The following is a 25,478-nucleotide window of genomic DNA, read 5'->3' as shown; positions in this document are numbered from 1 at the left end:
GCAAAAACATAACATAAAACAAATGGTGATAATTTCTTTGATTGAAACCGATAAATCGTTTTAAAATGAATTGCAGTGTGACTGCATGAATTTAACGAGCAATTGCAATACCCGGACAAATAAATAATGCATTCATTCTCGAGAAGTATCAATTACTAAGGTCACATTTCAAGAATAGGCGCAAAATTCTATGGAGTTAGAATGCAAAACTCACAATCAGACCAAAATACACTCACTCGTCAAAACACCTTTCACGATTTAATTTGAAATCTAATTGTAAATTGAAAAACCGCAATAATAAAGCGATTTATGTGCTTGTCACACGTTCAAATGCAACTCGAACGTGCACAGTATGCAAACACATTGCAAATTTGAATGTCAGTCAGTTCTAATGGTGATCAGGGCTTAAATATCATTATTAATAAACGTTGCATAGGTAATTTTCAAAGAACATAGTAGTTAACAAGCTAAGAGATTGTAAGAACGTACATACAATAATTGTTAATGAAGTTGTATATATGTTGAGATGTGCTGCCGACTTCACTTTTAATTGTTGCGTAATTATACCGCTATAGTGAAATCGGAGATGTGGATTTTCGCACAATATCTTTTATGCATTGTACTCTTTCATTCAGTGTTGCAACACAATGAACTTTTGAATAAAAGTAGAGAAGAGCCGATAGCTTTCGAATGTGTTTAATTAAAAATGCGCACATGAGAAACTTTTTAGCACAAGCATTCCTGTCAGCCAGGCATTTATTAAAATACCCGGAATACCAATGAAGAAGAATTTTCGCCCCTTCCATTTAAATTTTCACTTTATTGCAAAATCTATGGTTCTTTTATATCACAGTCTTAGTCCGTTTTGGTAAGAAATTTAAACATTTTGCACAACACACTAATGTGCGTGTAGTTTTCTTATATTATAACGAGATAGATGAAGCGATTAGATGAGCTTAATGTCGTTGACTTGTGCTATACGCGTGGAGCATAAATTCATTTAATTTGTTGATTGTTGGTGTCGATAGCCACTTTATGAGACTTTAACAACGTTGCTCATGTCATGGGTTGAAAGCGCGTCGGAAAGCTGAACCTTTGCATGCAAACTCTGCCGGCAGCATGCATTAAAAGTTAAGCAACTTAATTCGGCTAATGTTCGTTGTTGAAGGAAACTGGAAACTCCAAACTCTAGCCTTCTCGGATTCAAGGTTGCAACACCTTAACATGATTTTCACGTAACTTTAGAATAAAATCAAAACCCATTTATCACCTTTAAAGGTTTCTTATTTTACCTTTTTCTCTTTTGTTATCATAAATTATAATTTCACGATGGAAAATGTAACTTATCCGTTCCAGCGTAGCCATCGTAAATATTTTATGAGTTGGGCAGCCTACACAATCGAGATTGTATCGTAAAACATACAAAAAGATTACGATATTTTGTTGTGTTTTTCATGCCGGCGCTAATAAAAATCGAAAAGGTTTAAGATTTAAGTCACTGCAGTTTGATTATATGAATGAAGCACTTATTATTCAAGAGGACCTTGAATACTAAGCTCTTGGGATGTGTGCAGGTAAATTTTACACCGGGTTTTTCCAAAATTCCCAATCGGCTCAAGTGAAAGAGGTATCAAACTATAAACCCGAAATTTCCCCTTACCTTAAAAAGAAAGTGAAGCACTTATAACGTAAATTTACCAAAACCATTTTTTAATCCTAATGTTATTACAACTAGGATTTAAATTACTCACAGATCTCTCATTACTTCGGATTACTTCAGGTATAACATTTATGAAAGTTTAAGTTAACTTACTGTAAAAGCTATCAGAAACGGTAAGTAGACAGGAGCACAATCCGACAAATATTTTGCGTTACACAGATCATTCAAGCGCACCGGCAGTCAATTCATGAAGTGTAATAATTGAGGCAATTTGTCATCCATGTATCATTAAATTTACTGTACCAACGCGTTACAAACCAGTGAATGTGGAAAATCATTAGAGATGCGACTATGTCGTAATGGATTAATATACTTTTAGTTCAATTTACTTTTTATGTCATGCCTTCAAGTGCTGTTGTCGTGATAAACGATAGTTGTAACGTGTCTGATGATGGATGCTTCGCACATTAAAACTGTTTCACTTACACTTCCCATGATAAACATTTTATAGCCTTTTATAAGCGCGTCGTACGCATGTGTTAAAACATGAATACAGTTTATAGAACTCTTATTGTAATAAATTGATGAAAGAAAGCGAAACAGACGTAGAAAAAGGCTGCCTTTATTAACGCCTCAAAACCTAAATTTCTTAACGTTAAATATTTATACCGCATGTTCTAGTCCTAAATATAGCGTTATTGTTCTTTTTGGTTGCACTAAATAAAAAAGAACAAACTATGCTCAATGTGCGCGAGACAATTTAGGAATTTGTATACACATAAGTCTTACCAAACAATTAACAATAGAAATTTTGCGTTTTGCAATAATCACCAGCCCGGTAAGCACAAAAAACTCGCGCAAAATCATGAAGCGAAAGAATGATTAACCACTAATTAGAATTTATAATGCGTTTTAAATTTGTATTTTTATAAGGAAAATTGAATATTTTAATCACCATCTTTACGGGTATGTGAAGATTACGCTGCAAAATTACGACACACCTTTAACAATTTAAGAAAATAGTTAGGTAATTTTTTTAAAGATCTATCATTCCAAGAATGGAAATATAAAGTAGTTCACTGAAATTAGGTACTCAAAGTATACCAAGGATTTGGCATAATTATGGAAGAAGCAGGCCACTTTTCTAATGTAAATACATATCGTCAATTTCAATACAACCCTACCTATGAGTTCAGTAGGTTATAACACATTAATTATTAACTTGTTTTGTTTCAATTCGAACGAACGACAAGTGTGCCTCGCCATGTAGAAACTGCAATTCAATAATCCACGAAGCAGCTTTTAATTATACGAAAGCCGTGAACATGTTGAAAACCTTATGGCTTCACTGACAAGTGCGAGAAAAATTCGAAAAACTCAGAAGCCGTGCAAAAATAATCAACTCGTCTTGCCTATAACCGCAAGGCATACACAAACGCAAATTAAACCGGTGCTTGCTGCAACAAATCTCTTCATTTGCCTCAGCCAGACGGTACAAATCACGAAAACGCCGCGAAGAAGTGAGGAAAATCGTTGACACGTTTACATAAATTAACCATAAAACACTATATGCGCAAGGAACTGAACGCAGATGCGCCGAGAAAACCGTGGCAGGCAGATAAAAGTGCAAATTGAAGTAATTAAATCGAGAAGTAGCACACATTTGAACCGATTCGACGCGTCGACACCTTCATTAATCGCGAACAACGAAGTGCTCCAGAGGCACTTAAGAGGCATTTCATGATGTGAAGAAACGATTAAAATAGTTATGATTTTCCTTCAATTACTTTTTGCACATTAAAAAGTTTTGCAAGAGAAATGAATGAATACTTTGTTATTTAAATTACTTTGCAAAACATGTTTCGCACAATAAGATTGCAATTTTTTATGTAAAATATATTCGTTACAAAACCACCGAACGAGGAAATTAAATAACGTTGCAGGTAAGTAGCAAGCTTAATTATTAATTTCGTAATTAGAACTTGAATTAAATAATAAACCAATATTAATTACGATAATCATACCGCGCAATTATTCGCCGCTACTGCAATTTACGTCAAAGATATTGTAAAGTTCTGCTTTCATTATTTTAAAGGTATTAATTAACTGACTTACTTAATAAATTTGTAAAAATTTCACAAATTTTGTGTTACCTTTAGATTTTTTACTGGGCAATTTGATAGACGTCCAGATATAAGTCTTGTTTTTGGTGCGATCAGTCTCCTTGGCGAATAAATCCAACTCCGATGTGGAAAACTTGTGTTTTTTGCCTTTGACACCCATTATTATAAAGTTTTTGCGAGGAATTACACCGATTGTAAGAATGAAGCGTTTGTTTATTTCAGAAAGCACTATAATGTCCGCACGAAAAACTGTCTCCGACGCCACGCGGAACCGAAATCCAATTGGATCTCCCTGTCAATGCACGTAACATATGTACGACTTTCTTTCCCGACTGCTTCCGCACCAAGAGAGGAACCGCGCGCAATTGACTGCAATGCCGGCGTCGCAATGAAACTTTGGTGCGCAAACCAAGGCAACCACCGCTAACAACTAACTAGACACGCTGGTTAGCGTAGTAAGTAGTATGGGACGAGACGCCGCGATGCGTTGCGCGACTTTCTACAAAAGACTCCCACTTTTCGATCCGAATCCACGAGAGCGCATGTATATCATGAATCGTTCGCGATCCAAATGAAACTAACTATGAAAACGCATTTATTCCCATTAGCGCGCAAACATACTGTTTGCGTTTGTTATAACTACGTCCATTTCTTTTTCTTTAATTGCTGCGTTCGTTAGTTTGGCTGCAGACGCCGGCGACTATCTAATCAATTTCGTTTGTGTGTTCTTTGGCTTATCGTGTCGCTGTAAACAAGCTGTATTTCACCGGCGATGTTCGCTCGAGTTGCCAAATAGGACGCTCCCATAGAGCTAATATCGCCAATCGTGCACGATGCGACCGACAAACTCAATCACGAAATATCACAATAATCAACGACTTGGATTGATTCAATCGCAATGATACGGCATTAATCAGATAGAACACACAATTTGAAAGATAAATTTTCAAATTCTCCATGAATTGTTACTATTGACTAAAACAAACCAAGTAACGAACTAAGTTTCTAATCGATTTTCTTAATATAAACATTTTTAAGGTGCAATAATTCTACTATATTTTTTAAAGAAAAATTACTGAAGAAGTAATGAGTAAAAGCGACATAACGATAACAACTAAAAAGACCAATAAACATAGTTCTTGTTCCCAAATGTACTACCAGCTTAGCATATTAGCATTTCCTACATATATTAAATTCGAATAAAACCAAAAACCAATCATTTTAACGAAGTCCGAATGTCGAACACCACAATAAACCAAAGCAAAGCTTGCGCCAACAAAAATGCACAAACAACACCCGCTCGATATTTGTCGAGAAGCGGTTGCATGTAGCTGCTATAAAGTACACGACGTATGTGGGATGGTAATGTGAAAGTGAACTGCATTTCATTTATATTTATAGAAATTGTAATATTAGTAAATGTGCATTTAAATAAAATGTGTCCTCTAGTCACACGGTGTCAACATTGAAAAGGTAAAATCAATATTTAAATGGAGGAATTATTAAATTATTATACTCGTATATGCAAAGCAACAGAACATATCAAAAGTAACTTAAAAAGAAAACCAATGTTTTGATTAAAATGATTGCCCATCATGTGACTGCGAATGAGTAATAATTAGTCATAATTTAATTATATTTATGGAAATCAGTTAATTCTACTAGATTTGAGTAGAAATAAAAGTTTCTACACAGGTTATGTAGCATAATTTCGATTTGAATAAGCTTACCACAAATACTATAAAGAAAAACGGCTCATATCTGGTAATTAACCGCTAATATATTTTAATTTATTACAATAAGAGTAACGCGTGCGTCAAGCGAAGAGGAAAAAGACCATTAAATAAAAACCTTTCTTTTCCTAAACGCTCAGCTTTTACGCGCGCGCCCATCTAATTAACGCAAAGCGTTATAATCAGTTAATTTCTTCATCAATTCAATTATATAACGCCCGAGAATAATTAACAGTCTAGCTCTGATGGTAATTTAGCAATTTTAACGTTGAACAATCAATTTGTAGTCATTTTAGAATCACAGCACGCCGCTTCCTTTCACGTCGGATTGTTGCTTTCATCACAAATCCAACATTTCTACAAATTTAATTGTGAAGAATTCAAGAATTAAAGAAATGAATTGTTAATTCGATGTGGAATAATTCACATACTTTTAATTTCTCTAATTCTCGCAACAAATGCAACTATTCTAATAAATTAGAACATAATTAGTACCTAATATAAAGAAATTAATAAAACTGAATTAAATGGAATAGATTCGATTTCGTGAGTTCATATATTTGTACACATTCATCGCATTGTCCGCGAAGTTGTTAAAAGCATTTCCGTGCTGGTGATTTAGTTTCGTGTGAATCTGTGAATTGTCTGAATGAATGTGTGAAACGCTCGCTCGGGTCCCGATACCCACGAAAAGAGCATTTCACTTTCTTTTCTCTCACTTATGTTCGGCATTACACAAAAATGTATAGGTGTATCGAATACATTCGGCCGGCAAACCGAATATGCATAACAGTCGCGTTCGCAGACAGATTGTTGCTAAAGGTCAACGACATGATGTTGCGTTATTACTTTTTTGTGCGCCGCTTTTTTTTTGTTGATTTTTATTATATGATAGCGAAAATTGCTATATCGTGACCACTAAAACATACAATGTGAGCCTTTGTAAAATAAAGTTTGTTGGTTAATGGAAGAAACAGTCCATTTTCGCAACCGAGATAGGAATTGAGAGAAAATATAATTTCATGATTGTAAGCGGTACAATACTCTCGAAAAGTTCCTTTTGCGTGCGTCTACTGGTTCGAAAACAATTTTCCTAAACTAGTTTACCATAAATTCGCTAATTTCGCACAGAAACGGATAATTGGCAATAAAACCCATACCTATTTTGCGCTCTATATACGCAGTAATCAATGTGCAAAGACGTAACATGTTAACCATTTACATTTACTGCAGTCACATTGGTAAATTTCTCCTCAAAACTTCGAAATTTCATCAAAACTAAGTCAACACAGAGGGGAATATTAATTGCCTACTAAAATAATACGCGCTTCAGTTGAATTCGTGTGGAAAGAATCGAATTTAAAAAATTAGGCATGGGAATATTAAGAGTTATTGGGCATGAGAAAGAATTAAAAAAAAACGAAATTAAGGTCCGAAAGCAGCGAAAAGGTCAAAGTGAAACTGTTGACTGGTTTTGTAGTCCAGCCGCAAATGCAACATGTTGCTGGCTAATTATGCCTTAGATCCAATTAATTATCATCGACAAAGGCTCTTTCTTGTCCATATTTGTAGGTTTAAACAGGCGCACGCGCACGCTTCGCATGTGTAGTGTATTTGTGTGACGCAGGTCCGAAGAAAGTCTTTTCGGTTCTACTAGCTCAATTACCAGGCTCAAATTACACGGATAAATTAAATTGCTCGCAAGTACGATAAGTATAAAAAACTAAAGTTTCGAACAAATATTTCAACACTTAAATTTAATGCGTTATGTGTTCGCCACAAAAAGATAGATTGCAAAAATGCATGTGGGTCCTGTCTGAAATCGAATTTCGCGATAAATTTTCTGCTTCATTAACTCTCGATGAAAGAAAAAGCAATCTGTACATAATTGCTTCTTTCTACTGTCCAGATAGCCACACCAAAGAGATTGTATAATTAAACAATGGATTGAAAAACTCACCTTTAATAATCTCCTTTTTCTTCTCCTTGGCTTCTTTGTTGGAGAGTAGATTCTTGGAGTTATTGCGGGCTGAAAACAAAGAATAAAGGTTTTATTTGTTGATAGGCTATCAGAAATTACAAGATATTAAGTATAATATAGTATGCAAATATTGAATATTTAATTACCGAAGTAATTTGAATGATATCTTTCATTTCCAGTGCTCGTTAGCATTGATTAATTCGAATTCATTGAGAAGCGTGCGATATTCGATATTGCCTGCAGGTACCACCAGCGTAGTAATTATCGAAACCCGTAATCAACTCGAGCGTTTAAACAGTTCACCGTTCACATGCAATCAATGAATGTTTAATGGACGTCCTGCATATCCACGAACGCGTATGGAGAAAGCCTTTCGCATGGTGAAATGAAAGAATTGTGGCTGCTTGTTGAAATCAGCGAAGCAACGAATTACAATGCAGTCGTTCAAAATGCATGATGAGGAAAGAAATTTTATGGGGACACCAATAAAATTCATTTATAGGTGTAGTAGATATTGAATATTATTGACGCAAATAGAATTTCTAATAAACAATTGGTTTATTGTAAAGTATAAAACGAAATATGATTTTCAGAAAACCGAAATAATAAAATGTTTAAATGAATTTGGGCAGAAACGATAGTCTCAGACGATTGTTCCACAGGAGCCTTGTTTTTACCAACCTGGTATAAACAATAAAATACAAAAGTTTTGCTTTATGTTAGGCAACCAACATATCACTAAGCCATGTAAACCGCATGTTATGCACGCGCTATCGTCAATCGTCGATTGCATGAAGATTGCACTGCGTTTGAAATAAAGATTAAAGACTCATTTTCATAAAACCGTTTGAATTAGAGAATTGACTCAAATTGATTTTTAAACCTTTTAAATGTTGTTTATAAAATGATGAACGATTTATTCGAATAGATGAACGAATATTTATAGTGGCGTATTTAACAAACGCGATGAAAATAGTTTCGCCACATCGGAAAACGAAAAGGAGTTAATCGTCGGCGACCCAGTTTTCAAATTTGGCATACACAAATATAAAATAAAGACGTAAAATCTAACTTTCCTATGCCACAACGCAACGACTACGTTCGGCAACATCGTCGTTATTTTTAGTCTCTTCCAGAAGCTGCTGCAACAACTCAGTGCAAAGACAGAAGGCACTCGCGCAAATACAAATACTAGACCGAGGAGCACATAAAGTGGTAGAAAGCCAGTCAAAAGCTGCAAAACGCAGTGTAAACAAAAGTCTGTGTAAGTAACTGCGATGATTCGCACGGTTAGCTTGCAGACATAAGATGCGCATCTCAAGAACTAAAAGTTTGCCTGTGCAAACAGTACACGCAGACCCGATTTAAAACCACGCGTATAATAATCCGTTCAAAATGTTTGCATCCGCATCGATTCTATGCATCCTGTATTGAAGACGTGTTTACGCTTGCGGGTCCGGCAAGTGCCAGTAATAATAACTAAATTTAATTTCATGAGAAACATGAAAATTAACGCATTTGTTCCACATCTAGCTGTAGTATGAAAACACTGTGCGAACATACCGCTGCCGCATATTGCCGCAAGTTACAGCAAACACACTTGTTTCGACTATTTGCACTCGGTGGCAATATGTGAGAGCAACAAAGAGTAACTCTCCGTTTAAACATAGAATATGTGCAATGTTTACCTTTCCGAGTGAAGAGTTTTCTGTTATGAATATGCGCATGAAGTGGAGAGACATAAAAGAAAAGCGAAACCAGTCTGTTGTCTGTTAATGCGTGCAAATTTAGGACCAGCGTTAAAATTTAAGTGCCTAATAAATGCTCATGTTGACATGAAGTGCGCTCAATTTTCATAAATAAATAATTTTTTCCCATTAAATTGCTAACATCAAAAGGTTGTCCCTTAAATTTTACACTGGTTTTATCATCATTTAATTTGTAATGCTCCAAATAGAGATTTATGAACTCAAAGACTAATTAACAAAAACCCGCTCGTTACTCCGCAGCCCAAAATGGTAATATATCAAAGCAGATGATTTACACAATGAAACCGTCAGACAAACAGGTTCACACGCCGTTGAGACACTCCGACGCTCTGATATTCCGAATCGTGACTTATATGTGTTCCTTGAGTAAGGTTTGGTTGCATTAAATCCGTAAAGGTTCCAATTTTTTTGTTGCTGTAACTTTTACTCGCGTTTGAAATTTTATGCTGATGCTTTTCATATCAGGGCCGCAGGGGAGTCGGAAAGCTTTCACATCACGTTTCAACTTTATTTGGCTAGTGGGTATATAGGTGAGAGAACGCGTGATTTAAACTTAACATAACATAAACACAGATACTCCCAACGCGCGCTTCTTGGAGCCCACCTGCGCATCGTGTCAAGTGGACGAGAGAGACCTGTTACTTCATAACGGCCCCCAAACACAGCACATCAACCTTTCGTGTTTATGCAAGTTGTCAAAGTCCTACATTCGTCCAAAAGCCGCTCAAAAGAATCAGAATTAAATATTCATTAATCTTCTTTAGCATATTTTGCGGCAGCAGCCGGCAAAAAGGAAAAACTTTGCAGTTGCTTTCCTAAGCTGCAACTTTTTTATTATTAATGAAAGCCTGTGCTTGTTATAAAAAATGTGAAATGGGTTTTATGCATCTCAATGTGTTTACCTGTCGCATTAAGAATGCGAAATCGATAAATTATGTAAACGCGGAATGTAAATAAGAGACTGGCCGGCGCACAAACCGGCTCTTCGGAGATACGGGGCGGCATAGATTGCAAACAAAACGACTATATCAATGGATGAATGCAATTTTATACCTCGTACATAATCCAAGTTGAAATGCAAGGAAGTATTTAGGCGACGCGTTTGAATTGCCGCTTTGAAAGATTTAGACAATGCAATAAATCTAAGTTGTCGACTTCATTAATTGAAACAAAGCGTATTCAATCGAGTAAAGTGAATCGTTTCCACTTTAAAGTGCACTTAATTAAGAAAAGTTACATGCTTCATTAATTAACGGCGTAAGTTGTAATCAGTGCATAGTGTTCACATTGAACACTTACTAAACTGAGAATCTACAAAAACAATTTTATTTGCTTGCCTACCTTCATTTGGCCCGATTTTCGGTTGTACTTTCGTTCCATTTAAAACTTGATTTACTTTGAGCACCTCACGCTTTTTGGCAGAACCTGAAAATAATAACAACAACCGTTAAATATAGCTTATTTAAACCTGATGAATGGGGAATTTAAAATCAGAGTCGAACCTTTTTTGCCGAAACTACCGAAACGCTCCTTTCGATCGGGCAAACGCTCCGACACCGACCGCACAAAGTTCACATCTTTATCCTTGGAAGGATGCTGACCCATGCTGAATAGCTCAACGTGGCCAGTGCAAAACGGTTTACATTCTCGCAATTACGCCCGCATCCATTCGCCAGATGGAATCGACAAACAATCACTGTATCGCTCTTTGAAAACGATTAATTTATCGTTTGTCACATTGTCGTGTTTTTTGAACCTCGTACAGTCTTTAACAACGTCACCGAGATCTTTGTCCTGTAAATGAACGTTGCTTTTTGTAGGGATAAATAAACTTGCGCGTGTTGCGATTGTTGGATTCCTTCATTCTTTCTTGCGAGAGTATACAGTGAGTGTATATATATCACTTCGAGAACGCGGACGTGCCTATCAATACGAATCGCATCTTAGAACTCAAGAACATTCTGAACAGGATGTTAAAAGGTTTCCGTTTCAGTGCGAACAAATTGTTCAAGTTGCATTTTGAGAAATGCAATTCAACCAAGCGACATTTCTCCCTTCTGTTAATTAATATCGCGCAGAAAGAAAGAAATAAAATGCCTGCAAGCGTGCAGTGAAACGCAGTGAAAGAGCAGCTTGTAAACGAGCACTTAAAGCTTTTATATAAATGGGAAAGTATCTCTGATTAAGAAAACACACGCGTACCGCTGGAACGTAAGACAGAAATAACAAAAAAAAATCCAGAGAATAGAAAAACCGACTAACCGAAGACCGACTAACTGAATTTCAAGTGTTTATGTCTAGTACAAAAATAACCCGGAGATGATGACACGCGCAAGTCATCGTCGTGTGATCATCAAAAGCTACCCGAAAAGAATTTCGAGGAAATCACTTTTACGGAAGATACGGAAAGAAAACTAAAATAAGCTGGTCGATTCATCACATGCCCTGCACGCACAAAGCGAACGATTATTTTGATAATTTGTCATCGCGCAACAAGATATACAAATGATAGTAATTTATTGATGTGCATATTCAATGCTTCCTTCTATTTTGTCAATAAAATAAAATTGATAGAAACCAAATAACTACCTATGCAAATTGAAATATCCACACCTATTAGTTAATGAGCGGCGGGTAGAAAATCTGCACGATTATAAGTGTGACTATTACGTTCTCTCGCTGTCTCAAAGACGCTTAAGATTCTTTGAAGATGGTGAAGCAAAGACGTGGCTTAAACTGTTACATTATAATACGTACACTTCTCGTCTTCTGCATCTTCTTGGTCGTGAGAGCAACGTGAGAACCCGAAGCAAATTTAATGCCGCATTTGCACACAATCCTTCACAAGATGCAACAACAAATGCAAGCCTTAAGACACGAATTGCAACACGAAATCCGGTCACATCGAGCACCAGCACCGACGAGTAATGCAGTTATCACGAAGCAAAACAACAATTCCAGCTCGCAAACGTGTTAAATAAATAAAACGCCTCTAATGATGCTGGTATAAATTCACGTTTGCCAACCAGGCGAGAGAAATGCAAAAGCACACGAGAAATTGTGCTAAAATAATTGTCAGCACTATTTAAGGATGTGCGATAATTAAAAGCGACGATAACAGACGAGTTTTGTGAAAAAGTACACGATAAACATGTCAAGATTATAATTATGATTATTTGCGTTATACATTTATCAAAGCGAAGAAAATACAGTTTAATGTAATGCAAATGAAATGCATTGGGTCGAAGAATTTGTTTGCAATCGCAGCGAACTGTAAAAAGGAAGCCTCGTATCAATTAATTAAATTAAATTTAATGACTTGTCAATACATTAATGGATTGAAATATCTTGTAACGTGAGGCGAAATAAAATTAAACTCATGGCGTATAAATACAAATTAAAGTTTGCATTAAAATTGAAATTACAAATCAAACATTTTAATACCCATTTGAAATTCCTTTAACTGTAAGCCAGTTGCCGTTTTTCAACAGACGACCACCTTTATTCCATTAGTGAAACGTAAGTAAAATTAATGAATTACAATGTTAATGTGGTCGTAGTAGAGTACAGCATGTGTGTGTAGGATTATAACATATGTGTATTTTACAACATAAGCATTTATGGTACAAGGACAAGAAGTAATCAAACTATAGGTGTTTTACACACACACAAATACATGGAGAGAATCTCAAGGCGCGCACCGGCATCCGGACAGCATCGACCTACGCCAAGAGTATGCCAAGAGTCGGCGATTCTCTGAAGCACACGCCGCGCATGTTCACGGTGCCGGAGGGCGCGCGAGACAGAAGAATTGACCGAACACACACCTGAACTCGACGCCGCGATCGCGGTACCCAAGCATTGGTATACAAGAAACGCAGCACAGCGCGACATGAGTTGACCTCCGCTCTGCGCGTCTTGTGGTGTTTGTTCCTTCGATTGAAAGTCGGACGTATTTTACTCGGACCCGACCGGTGGATGCGTCGGCAGAGAAGTCTATATTCGCGCATTAGCTTGCTCGAGTAGCACGGTTTCGGTTACAAGAAGTAGGAATACTATACATGCACAACTTTACAAATCGCGACTTTTATGGCAAACAAGGAAACGAAACATGAATTTTCATACGAATATATTCGACTATTATGTGCTGTAATAAGTAGCTTTATATATTTGGTGCGTGCGTGCCAACCTACTCAAGCAGGATTTATTTAAAGTGGCATTTAATGCACTTGCAAATTAGCACAAATTGTTCAACTCGACATTGAATTTATAATCAGAAGGTTGCTTTTTTCGAAAGGGGAGATTGAAACGTCGCAATAAATTCATTAAAATCAATACATTCAATTATATAAATGAATTCGATACGCTCCGCCACCATACGAAATCGAATCCATGATAAATCACCTACGCAAGCACCACTTCCTATTGTTTCATACCCAAGTTGCTTTTCGTTGTATAAAAACAACTGGGTAATGTCCGCAGTGGCTAAATAACAATGCTTAACGATGTTTATAGTTTTTGCGCAGCGAATCCAATCCTACACAATTGCACTCACTCCATGTGCGCTTGAAAGACGTGCAAAATTATTTTAAATGTTCCCGAACAATAACTAGCGAGATGAGAGCAAATAGAACGTTCATTCGCGGCTGGATAACTTCCATTCTCGAGGCAGGTTATATAAATCAGACTATTAAATTCAATATTGCACGTCGCACGTTCTTGCATACGAGAAGGGAGCTGGAGATAGAGCTGCGTTTGCGGGTTCAAACATTACTGTACCTCATTCGTTGCTCATTGTTGTGCTCAGTTTGGCAAACCACAGAGCAATAAGTCAAGTTGTAAATCAACGTATTAACGACATGCGGTGTAGTAAATTCGCGTTCTGATTGCCGACGATTCCTAGAGCTTGTTTTCGCTGCTCCAGTCTCTTCATAGGTGCGCGTGCGATTTTACAAAGCTTCAATTTTTTCGCGTTGAATTCTTAGAAAGGCATACACGGCGTTTTCATGAGAAAAATTGCATGTACCGCACTGCAAATATTTTCCCAGGATAAAAATCTCGTGTGTAAGTATCTTCCATCTACATTCACCAGCAGTGGAGAGAAACAGGAACGCTTGTAGCAATTTTAATCATGAATTCAGATTAACAGCGATTTCGTCGCGCGGCCACGTTGAAAAAGCATGTAGGCTTTAAACGGGTCGAAATAAATTACAATAACGCTCATAGCGCATTCGGTGAGTATCGCGGCGAACGCCTAATAAGACAAACTTATACTCGACGATGTCCTCTCCAGTGCAAGTACGCGCAGCGGATCTTAACGCAAGCATAAGGACTAAATGAGTCCAGCACTAGTTTCTGCTATTTTTCATCTAGCATCTCACATCGTTCCAACTGATCGTTAATACACTCCGCACGTACTTTCAGTGGGAACATCAAGCAGCAAGCAGTAGATATAAATTATTATAGCAACACGATAAATGCGTATATTTCAAAGGAGTGTCATTAATCAGTTTTGGGCGAATGAGACAATTATTAATTACAAAGCGCCGAACTAAAATGAGTGCCTAAAAACAAAGCCTCACGGTTAAACCGTGGACATCTTTAAATACGCTGAGAAATTTGCAAAAACTTCGCGTAAATACTATTTTCCTACGCTGCGTGTGCGCATTTTGTACAACTATGAAGATTCCTCATTCGATAATTTATGAGAAGACAAGAATCACACAATCATAAAACAATATACCTAAAACATGTGAAGCCAACGCGGACTCAACTCTTCTTGTTGAACAAGAAACGCGTTTTTGAACGTAGACACGAATAAATTATTCACGAGGTATCATCGAAAACGTTTTGTACGTGTGGACTCGCTTCTGGACGTCGTCGCGTTTGGATACAACGTATCGGTGTGATTGTTTCCGGTGAGCGATAAGTACACACACCAATAGTCCTAGCATCCTTGTTTTTATTCAACCAACGGTATCGCTGTTGTGTTAGTCGAACGTTGTAGATTCTCATAGAATTTAAATTTCTGTTTTCTTAAAATTAATTTATTTTCATTGCGTAATAATATTTGATATATAATGTAAATGAAGGTGTGTAAATAGAGGTAATATATTCATAATTGTTTAAATTCAAAACCAACATTTGCTTGGAATATTAAATGAATTTCGTTGCGAAACAATTTACGCACAGGCAACATTTTTGGTAATTAATTGTGTGTGAAATTGCTACAACTTTTGTTTTCCTTTGTCAATCAATTAAACATAACCGCATTAAATATTCTATTAGCTATCTTATTAATAACTGTTTAGAAAAATTAAAACAATGCTAAACATTTATATTTAAAAAGAATGAAAAACAATATAATTTGCTAAAATTTATGAGTTGCAATAAATCAAACGGTAACTTATATCGAATTCCCTATCGGTCTGCATAGTTCAAACGCTTTCATTGTCGTAATTTAAAATACAACCTATTTTATTTACCATGTCGGTTAGCATGTTATAGTGAAGTATACATGCAATCGCATGCAAGACGCAGTTAAAATTCCTGCTTCCAAATTTGGCGCAACTGCAAGCGGTAATACGTATTAAACTGCAAGAACATTCTAATGGTAGTTCATATAGGTGTGCATAAGCACCACTTAATACCGCGACCTTAAATTTACTGACAACATAATTTAATTTATATTCAATTGTTTATTTTCGTAATTATCTGTTTTTAACGCTTCACAAATGCAATAGGTGAATGTATTTGTGTTGTTATTCGGAGGTTGTCTATTTATAATCATTCTTTAAACTAGTGTGATAACCGTGAGTGATAAATATTCATGTAAAAAAAATATAATAATACAGCATAAACTTGAATTTATTTCGTGTTTAAAAACAAATATTGTCGGTATACGTGTTGGTATAAAATATGTTAACAATCAAAAACGTGTTCTACTGTTTCACATTTCCATTTGTTCGATGTTCTACCACGTACCGTGCATAACTACATATCCCCCGTAGCCTCATCCGCAATTGTTTACGCTATGACGCAATTTTTATTAATTAATTAAATTAACACACGACCCATTCGCTTCGCTTCATCCGCATGTTTTAACTTTTAACTTTCCATGCGTTAATTTAATTAGAAGGATTCGCTTTTAGTAAAATAACTACCTGAAACAATATTGTTTGAATATAGAAATATCCTTGGCATCTTAAAAACATTCTATAAACGTAAACTTTTATCACCGCAAATTTATGCAAAAATTAATTGAAAGTCAAAACAGGTTATTAACGTTCAAGCTCATCCACTTGTTTACTCTGTTGGTTATCGACATCAGTGTCGTTTTTATAAACCCGGACGACCTGTCGATATCTCCGGACCAAATCGCGATTCAATTCCATTAAAATAAATGATGAACACAGCAATGCTATTTCGAGCGGACAAAAATATTCACTGAACTTTGGATGGAGCAGCATGTAAGTTAAAATGTTCGAATGTCCCAACGTATTCATAAATATCCAGCGGGACGCATTTCATTTCAATTCGCGAATGCGATATCGTCGTTAAAATTCAGCACCGCGACGAGCGGACGTCATGAGTCATTTCTATTTCGCCCGGCGCGGCGTATCGTTAGCGCGCGTCTCCTAGCAACCCCTACATGAATATCGTCCGTCCACTGTGTCCTGCGCAACCCTTCCAAGGACACCGCAAAACCCGTCGCCGCATGTAATACAGACGCAATGCAAACTTTTGTAGCCAAACACATAAATCAACTTGAATTATATTATTATGTGTTTGCACAAGACTGTGTGAAATAATAAAACAAATCCAACAAATCCCAAAAGAAAGAATCGTAACAATCGCAACAACCGCACATCACATCAACGAACAGAAAGAAATCGATTTTAAATTTACCCACGATGCTATTATTGGCACTCTAAGGTTACCGGCCGTTTTCTTCAGCGACCGAACGACTTGCGTAGAGAGCAAGTAATCATCTTGAATCTCTCGTGAATTGTAGTAAAAGTTGATAATATAAAATCACAATTTTTATTAATGGATTAAATATAAAGATGACACTTTTATGGTGGAATTTTAGGAAGCACTATTTAAGTCTATTAAGTTGAAGACACTTGTGTTTTGGTTTTGGCAGAGGATGTTACTGACTCCTTTAATCAGTAGAACTTATTCTACTCTTGCCAAAAAAACTGCTAGGCGATGACCGCAGTCAATACACGCATGCTGCGCGCCGCGAACTCGAGGAGCAGCAGGCAAGCACACCGCCGCTACAAACTAAACTGACGTAACAGAACGCAGCACGCGGATGAGGGACAGCACGCGAGCAAGGCGACCGAGGCAGGCTCGCTCGTTAGTCGTTACCGCTGCCTGCTCACCTTCCTGCACAGCCATCAGGCCACACCACACGCACGCTATACTCCTGCTGCAGATCGGAAGGTATTCCAATGCTGAAGACACCACTAACATTGCCAAAAATCAAGTTTCGCTCAAACTCGATCAACTTGAATTGTCAATCAAGCAAAATTATACATTTTTATAAAGAAAGATAATTTATGTTGGGTCATTAAAATCATTCTCCAAAATAAACAAAATCTTGATACAAAAATGACCTCGCTTCCATAAAACTTATCTTTGCTGCGATTCTATTTTTTGCGTCTAAAGATTACGCGATTACAAAGTTTCTTGCGAAAATCCTAAACGTCGTTGACGCTCGCCCAGACTGCGTCTGTTGCGTCCATTAGGTCCAGCCTGTGGCTGGAGTGTTGGCGTGGTGAATTTAAATTTAGATTGATGCTGGCCAATAACGCACGAAAATGCACACTGTGCAGTCAGCACGTACTAAAATCCAGCGCACTGCATCACGCGCGCTGCGACGCAACATTTTAAATTTGTTGACGATTACTTCATCCTCACGTCTAATGTCGCGTCCGTGTCATTCACAAACGAATCAAAACAAACACACCCAATGTGTGTATGCGGTGCTATTCCGAAAGGAGCGTTTCTTTGCGTTACAAAATCGTAAATTAAATTTTTCGTGACCCCAATTTACGCTGTCGTTTTGTTACATGTTGTAATTGGACCGTTGAAGAGCCAAGATTTAAGTATCGAAACTTATTTTTAACATGATGACTTCGATTGAGAAGTGCGCTGGTGTCTTCTTATTTATTTATAGAATTAATTGAATGCACTCACCTGGTGTTTTCGTCGTTCGTGATGCGCCACTTAAATCACTCAAGGAGCTGCTTATGCTGCCGGTCTGCTTTGGGGATGTTATTACTCGACTGCGAATACGACGGCTAAAATAAAGAAAAATGTACGATGTAACATTTAAATTTGATTCGTTAGCTCTAGCAAAAGTGTTGTGTGAAAGTGTGCTCTCAAGGTAGGCAACTGCACTACCATCTAACTGTATAGAATTTAAAAGTTGTAATGATTTACTATAGGCAACTATGCTTACTTGTTAAGACTAGGTTTCTGCAGCTCCGTTTTCTTCTCATTGTTGCGCGGTAAATTCGTATTCAAACTGGTGAATACCTTGGGTTTGACTTCCTTGAAGCCTTTCCGGGTATCCGGTGCGCTAATTTTATTCATAACCGCATCCCACCGACCAGGTCCTGCCTTTTTCGGCGTCGTGCGCTTCTCATTCTCTTTGTTGCTAGGCTCCATTAAAGTTTTCACCTTTGAGGCAACATTTCGTTTGGGCATTTTATGTTTACTCTCATCCAAGCGCGCAGAACGCGCCGATCGTATACTATTAGGCGTCGAAGTTATCGTGGATGCATTTGACACTACTTCAAGATCTGGTTGTGGTGTCACTGTTGTCTTATTCAGTGGGGGTGTAAGAGTTTTGTCCATTATGATATTAACGTGCGTCTGACTGTCATCTGATATCGTTTGCGTCGACGAATCTGACGGCGATAGTTCGACCTGCATTTGATTCACCTCATTCGCCTCGTTAACGTCATTATCAGCACTCGAAATATCCTCAGTGCGCTCGATGTCAGTGAATATGCCACTCGAGTCCATATTCTCTCTATTATTCGCATACAGATCGGCGGTGGCTTGTGCGTCGACGCCGTATAAAGTACCATCTATTACTTGCGCCTTGCGATCACCGCGCAGCGGATTATCGTCGTGATTGTCGGCGTCGGACTCTGTGTAGAAGTCTGAGTCTGTCATCGGATCTGCCCGTCGTGGTGGTTGTCGAGGCTGGGGCCGTCGTGTTAATGGCGAATTGTCAGCTCCGTCAGCACCGCGACTTGCGGGTCTTGACATTTCGCCATCACCCTGGTAACCGGTGTCCAAACTAGTGATACTCGTGATGCTTGTTATAAAACTATTAGGTGCCTTTTTGTCTTTCGGATCTTGTAACGGCGTAGGATCCAGGGGTAATTCCTCAGGGGATGGTGTTTGTTCCAAACGAGCTAAACTCACCAACTGCAGGTTCATAGTAACATTGGATAGGTCAATCAAACCGAGGCTGTATTCGCCAACGGCCGACGACTCATTGTCATGAGGCAAAAGTCGAATATTTTCAGAACTAGGAGTCCTAGATGCAGCCAAACCTGTAGGGTCAATCATCTGATCAGGAGTCAAAATACCCAATGATTCTTCAAACTCTAACGAATCACGTTTGTTGCTTTCGTCTTCCAGATGCGAAGGTGACGGCCGATATTTCCTTAAAACAATTTCATCTGCCACAGGTGTAGATGAGTGAAGTAGTTTAAGATCTGAATAATTATTTGGCAAATCCAACACAAAGTTACGCCTTTTAATTGCTAAATTAGCTTTTCCCACTCGATTCGAATTGCATACGGTCTCGTTCAATTCGTAAGTCTTGTCGTTATCAGTCTTACTTTGCAGGAAAGTCTCACCAACAAGTTCATGATCGTCATTTGCTTCTTTATCAAAGGTAGTGTCAATGTAATGATTCTGCGACAAAGTTACCGTCGAATTTAATTGCGTCGTCGTGTCCATGAGATTTGGCTGTTGACCTGTGTTAAACGTACCATTCCCTTTCATTTGATTATCCACTATATTAAATGTGTTGTTTGCTTTCGTACTGGCTTCTTTCAGAACCGTTGTATTATTCAGTTGATTTACCATAAACGTTGTTTCGGGCAATTGCCCCGATGTATTAATAGTGGTATTCCCTTTCGTGTAAATACATTCATTTTTCTCCGGACTAATTTCTATTTTATCGAACGTGCGCGATCGTATCACTTTCGGCGTTGTGTTAACTGCAGAAGTCGGTGTAGCGGTGATAGAAATATTTGTGATGGTATTGTCTTTATCGGCGTCGTCACCTAGCCCGAAAATCATACTATACGGGCCCGAACAGTCGGTCTCTGAAGAAGGTGAATCAATAAGAGAGATCTTTGATACTGGTGTCATCAAACCAAGTCCTGGTGGGCATGAAAAATAGCGTAAACCATTTACAATGCCATCGTGTTTACCACCACTACCAGACAGTTCGACGCCGGCCCAAACTCCAGCTGCAAACTCGACTTCACCTACAAATCGAAGAATACCTTCGCTGTTTTTTGTAACTTGCACACGTTTGCCCAGATCAGCTCTTGTTATGGGCAACGCAATGACCGGAGAAATAACTGTTGGTTCTGGCTTCTGTTGTGGCAGATTCAGTTTGGCGACGATTCTGGTTGGTAGCGGAATTGTGGAGCCTGGGAGTGGAATTCGAGAGGTGCCAAACTTTGGTATTCTTGTCGATTTAGTAGGTGGAGGTGCGCGCTGAAAATTAAATCGCATACCAATTAGTAAAACGGCAGTGTAAAAACAGTAAATGACAAATACTTAATGAAATAAAAATTTTGACAATTGCTTCAAAGGGATAAATAAATAAATAACAAAGTTGAATGTTTTCACTTGTTATTATTACGTTTCAAGAAAACGTTTCAGTTCGTGACACAATAGTTAGATATTACTGAATTGAACATGTCAGAGTAAAAAGAACTCAATTTCGCGTGGATAAAGCAATTCGGAAAAATGTTTGCTCAGGTGTGCATTTCCCCTACATGTCTACAATTCTTTTTGTCGAGGAAGAATACACAAAAGTCAAAAAAAACTCAAAAACATACCATAACTAAAGATCGATAAGAGGAAAGCTCAACATTTGTGAACATTCTAGAAAATACACGTTGTGAAAACATTAAAACATTTCATGCACACTTATATTATTAATTCCGAATTCTTCACGTAAATGGAAACCTGCTGCGCGCATTTAACAAATGCGCAAACACGTGCGGGATTCATTCGTAGTGGAAATAACTACACATTTTCTCATTTGAATAACGGCGACGTGTAAAAACACATGTTTAATTGAGTGCGCTGACCCAAATCGCCAGTCGGCCATCGAACATCAAACAAGCTAAATATCCAAATCATACGCGTGCAATTAGCAAGCGCATCTCTAATGTCAACGACGATCGCAAGTAAATGTGTCGTCGTCGAGCGACTTTGAAGAGCAAACAGTGGTATAATATTGTCAAAGGTGTCATATCTTGTAATTTGTTACATTAGTCAAAGTAACGAATGAACCAGAAGTACGCTTACCGAAACCCAAACAAGCAGTACCGCACTATACTTTCTCAAGTAACATAAGCAATTAAAAATTTTGTATTTATCACTCGTATTGCAATATTATTTCACATAAGTTGAAATAAATATTATTTTAATTAAAAATAATAAAAGTAATTGTATCTAAATCCGGCTCTGTTGAAAGTGACTTCGGGAGGATTTTAATGAAACAAAACCTACGCACAGACAACATTTCCACAGTGCCACATGCATGCACACGAAAGCGTGGTATTAATGTCGGCATTAGTTACTCAGTTGGCCAAGTTAGATACGAGCGCCTGCATTAGCATGTTTTATATTCAATTTTTCCTTGTAATCCAATTAGATGATGGAATCAACTCCTGCAACTTAGCTCATCGCATCATAATAACTCGGTTGGAACAACGCAATAAAACGTAGAATTAGGTCAGTCAGACAAAAAATACGAAATTTTACGTCTTGAAAATCAAAAATGCAATTACAAATTACCTCCGAAACTATGATCCCTGCACCTATAACTCAACTTCCTCCTGTTACCTATGGCAATAGTAATAAATTATTTTAATGAGCAAATTATAAATATTATTATAACATTTAAATGCGGTTCAAGTACCTCGCAATTTTTCTTCACGCCATTGAACGCGATGTAATCGTAGATATAAATAAGCAGTGTAATGCAATATCGCACTAGCGAAGTGTTAATTAGCTTATAAATATTAATCATAATCATTGCGTTTAAAGATAGTACAAATATCGATAGCTTAGTTTCATATCTGTATGTTCACGCGCGATTAAAAAGCAATTAAACAGTAGGAACTGAAGTTATCATAATTAACACGTACACGTACCTACACCCAATGATTTGATTATACAAATTGATCGACAAGAACATTTGCAACGTTTTGCACGTTTTCTGTGGCATCCTGTTTAGTTTTCCTGTTTAGTAAATGACGTCTGGTGAAAGCCGTCAATATTTCCTCGCATCACTTCGAAACTTTTCAATTCACGGTAAAACGTTAATGTTGACGTGGACGTTTAAAGTAAATTACGTTTTTTTTGCGACATCAAATTCACATCGATGAGCAATACACAAAATGCCGAAATGTCATAGAAAATGAAAAGCCAGACGTCAATCACCCGTCTTTGAATACGCGGCTTAAAAAACTGCAGGATGTTTAAGTACAGTAATGAAAATGAAATGTGCAGATGTGGCATGGAATGGTACGTAATTAAAACGGATGTTTGCACAAATAAGCAGCGTGTGAAGAGACCGAAGACAAAACGTTGACACACAACCCATAAAAAGTTAAACAGCTAGTAACGTAAATATTGAATCGATGAGCTCAAGCATTAACAACTTGTAACAAAATCAACTTATGCAAAAAGCCGAGGCAATTGTGCGTTATTTTTGCACCGCTTAGCTTGCTTATTCACTTTCAGGATGAATGCACGGAAAACGAGAAAAAAAGAGCAGAGAAAAAGGAAGAGAAAAAAGAATCCAACAAAACGTCGTCGACCCGTACTCGTAATACACCTCTAATCGACGTCGAGTCTTGCCGCAGTAAAAAACGTGATCATTATTGCGTAATTATGTTTGTATCCATCTCTCGTCATGGGCACAAGCGCGCTACTGGCAGGCCGTCAGCCAAATGAGGCGTTTGCTATGGTATGCGGAGAAAAACGCGCGCAAGAAGCTAAGAGATCAGAGATTGAAATGATGGCCGGACAATCAACTGCACACTGCAGTCACAATCATCAAGACTACATAAAACTGCATTCATTATTAAATGTTTATAGAACCGAGAAAGTTAGATAATTTAGGTATTAAGTAATAACTTAAAAAACTTTTTGTGATAGAATTACGAATTTTAAATAAGGACCCGGAATTAACCCCAGCAAAAACATTTTCCCCCACCATTTTTGGAAGGTCATACGCATGTACATATAGGTCAATCATGGGTCTTCTCCTCCGGGTGTTACATATTTTTAGTTTACCACATTATTATCGCAAAAGTTGTAAACAATTAAAGTTTTGATAAACTGACAATAAATATTTAATTTTAAAGCGATTCAAAACTCTGCGCTTGTGCTGTAAAGCGTGAGGTATGTGCTTTCAACGTGTCCTTGAAACGTACGACAAAAACCTATGTCGTTTAACATTTTATGCCGTCAAGACCAATGAGCAGCAGACAACAGACGTTGAAAAAGTTATTGTCGTGCGAGCAATAATTGTACTCGTACTTACGATTCAACATGAAACTCGAGTTTCTATTTCTGTTTCGTTTTCACAGAATCACAGCGTGGCAAGTCAGGCAGGCAATGGTTAGGTCCAACAATCACAAAACAATGATGTGTTAATTGTTTGTTAATTGCAACACGTTTAGCGTCAATAACGTTGATTCTTCAAATAATTCTGCTGTCTTGCAACTTCCTGCGTAAGTATATCAGGTAAACAATAAAACATAAAATTTGTTCCAAGCAAATAGTATGTTTGAAGCTTTTAAGGGAATAACTTGTACTAAAACGTCGTAAGATCACGCGACCCACTAGAAGGTCGTTTACATGGATTATTTCCAACCAAAACAATTATTTAACATTATTTCGGGCAACGCGTCGCGCGTGTGTTTACGTAGCCGTTGTCGTTCGAAAACCGTTGATTAAAAAAATGTCACTCCATAATGAAGGGTCATTCGGTGCTGCTTCGTGCACGCTTCGTTAAAAAGAGATTTTAATTACGTTCGAGTTCAATCGCGCTCCTGCTGATAACACCGATAAACGTTAATTAAACAAGTGTCGCGCTACAAGCATTGATTAAATTGAAGCGTAATAAATTGATAATTAAACAAACAGATAATAAACCTGTCAATTTCAATCAAGAGTAAAGCAAATCAACCAAAATACACAATATTATGCTAATAGATATTATATAAACAAATTTGAATAACATAAAGTTGTGAAGCCACAACCAATTATTAAAAACCAGTTTGAATATAGGATCAGCAAAAGTTACATAGACAATTTATTACTTAGTAATTATAGAATTTAGAGTAAATCTCGAGGAAATAAATTGATAAAAATCAACATTCTAAAACTAGTTTAATAATTTTGTTAAATTTCGTTCTGTTTTTGGGTTGAATTTAAAAGTTTCATCATGTAATTTAAATGCCAAACACTCATTGAATGTTAACTGGTTAAAGAATTTAGCATACAATATTAATACATCAAAGATAAAATTAGAATTCCTAATGCTATTGCTATTGCCCCAAGGTTTTACGCAACATTAGATTCTTTTATTCCGGGTCAAATTCGTAAATTTGAAAGCAAGTTTTCACTTTTCGATTCATCAACACTTGAAGTCACTGAATATATACCATAAATTTAATCAAACTATACAACAATACCGTACCTATTCTTATCATCCTCGATTGTTTAAACTTTTCATCGGATCCAATGTGAAACAATTCGCTTTCAATGCGACAAAGGCAATGCAAAAAGACCAAATTTTATTTCGCTGCTGGTAATATAATCCAACTAGAACGACTAGCACTCCGCAAGTTTTCGCAACTTTCCTCAATTCCGTTTGGATTTCGTTTATTTCATCACATTACACTCGACAAATCCACAATT

General features: G+C 37.2%; 1 protein-coding gene across 1 annotated transcript in view; it reads right to left on the bottom strand.

The window, feature by feature from the left end:
• toc (toucan) overlaps positions 1-25,478 on the bottom strand; it is a 42,033-nt gene that overhangs the window by 7,790 nt on the left and 8,765 nt on the right. Inside the window, exons 2-5 of the mRNA XM_065317554.1 lie at positions 18,736-21,026; positions 18,471-18,574; positions 10,608-10,691; positions 7,477-7,545 (exon numbers count right to left, since the gene is read on the bottom strand). Of these exons, the coding sequence (XP_065173626.1) occupies positions 7,477-7,545; positions 10,608-10,691; positions 18,471-18,574; positions 18,736-21,026 (2,548 nt within the window). The remainder of the gene's footprint in view (positions 1-7,476; positions 7,546-10,607; positions 10,692-18,470; positions 18,575-18,735; positions 21,027-25,478) is intronic.

This window comes from Atheta coriaria, unplaced genomic scaffold (assembly GCF_025399875.1).
Source record: "Atheta coriaria isolate IRGN ID8LTWV9N9 unplaced genomic scaffold, Caltech_Dcor_3.1 hic_scaffold_3_pilon, whole genome shotgun sequence".
Lineage (NCBI taxonomy): Eukaryota > Metazoa > Arthropoda > Insecta > Coleoptera > Staphylinidae > Dalotia > Dalotia coriaria.
Note: the sequence above shows the minus strand (reverse complement) of the source record. Positions and strands in the feature narration are given on the sequence as shown.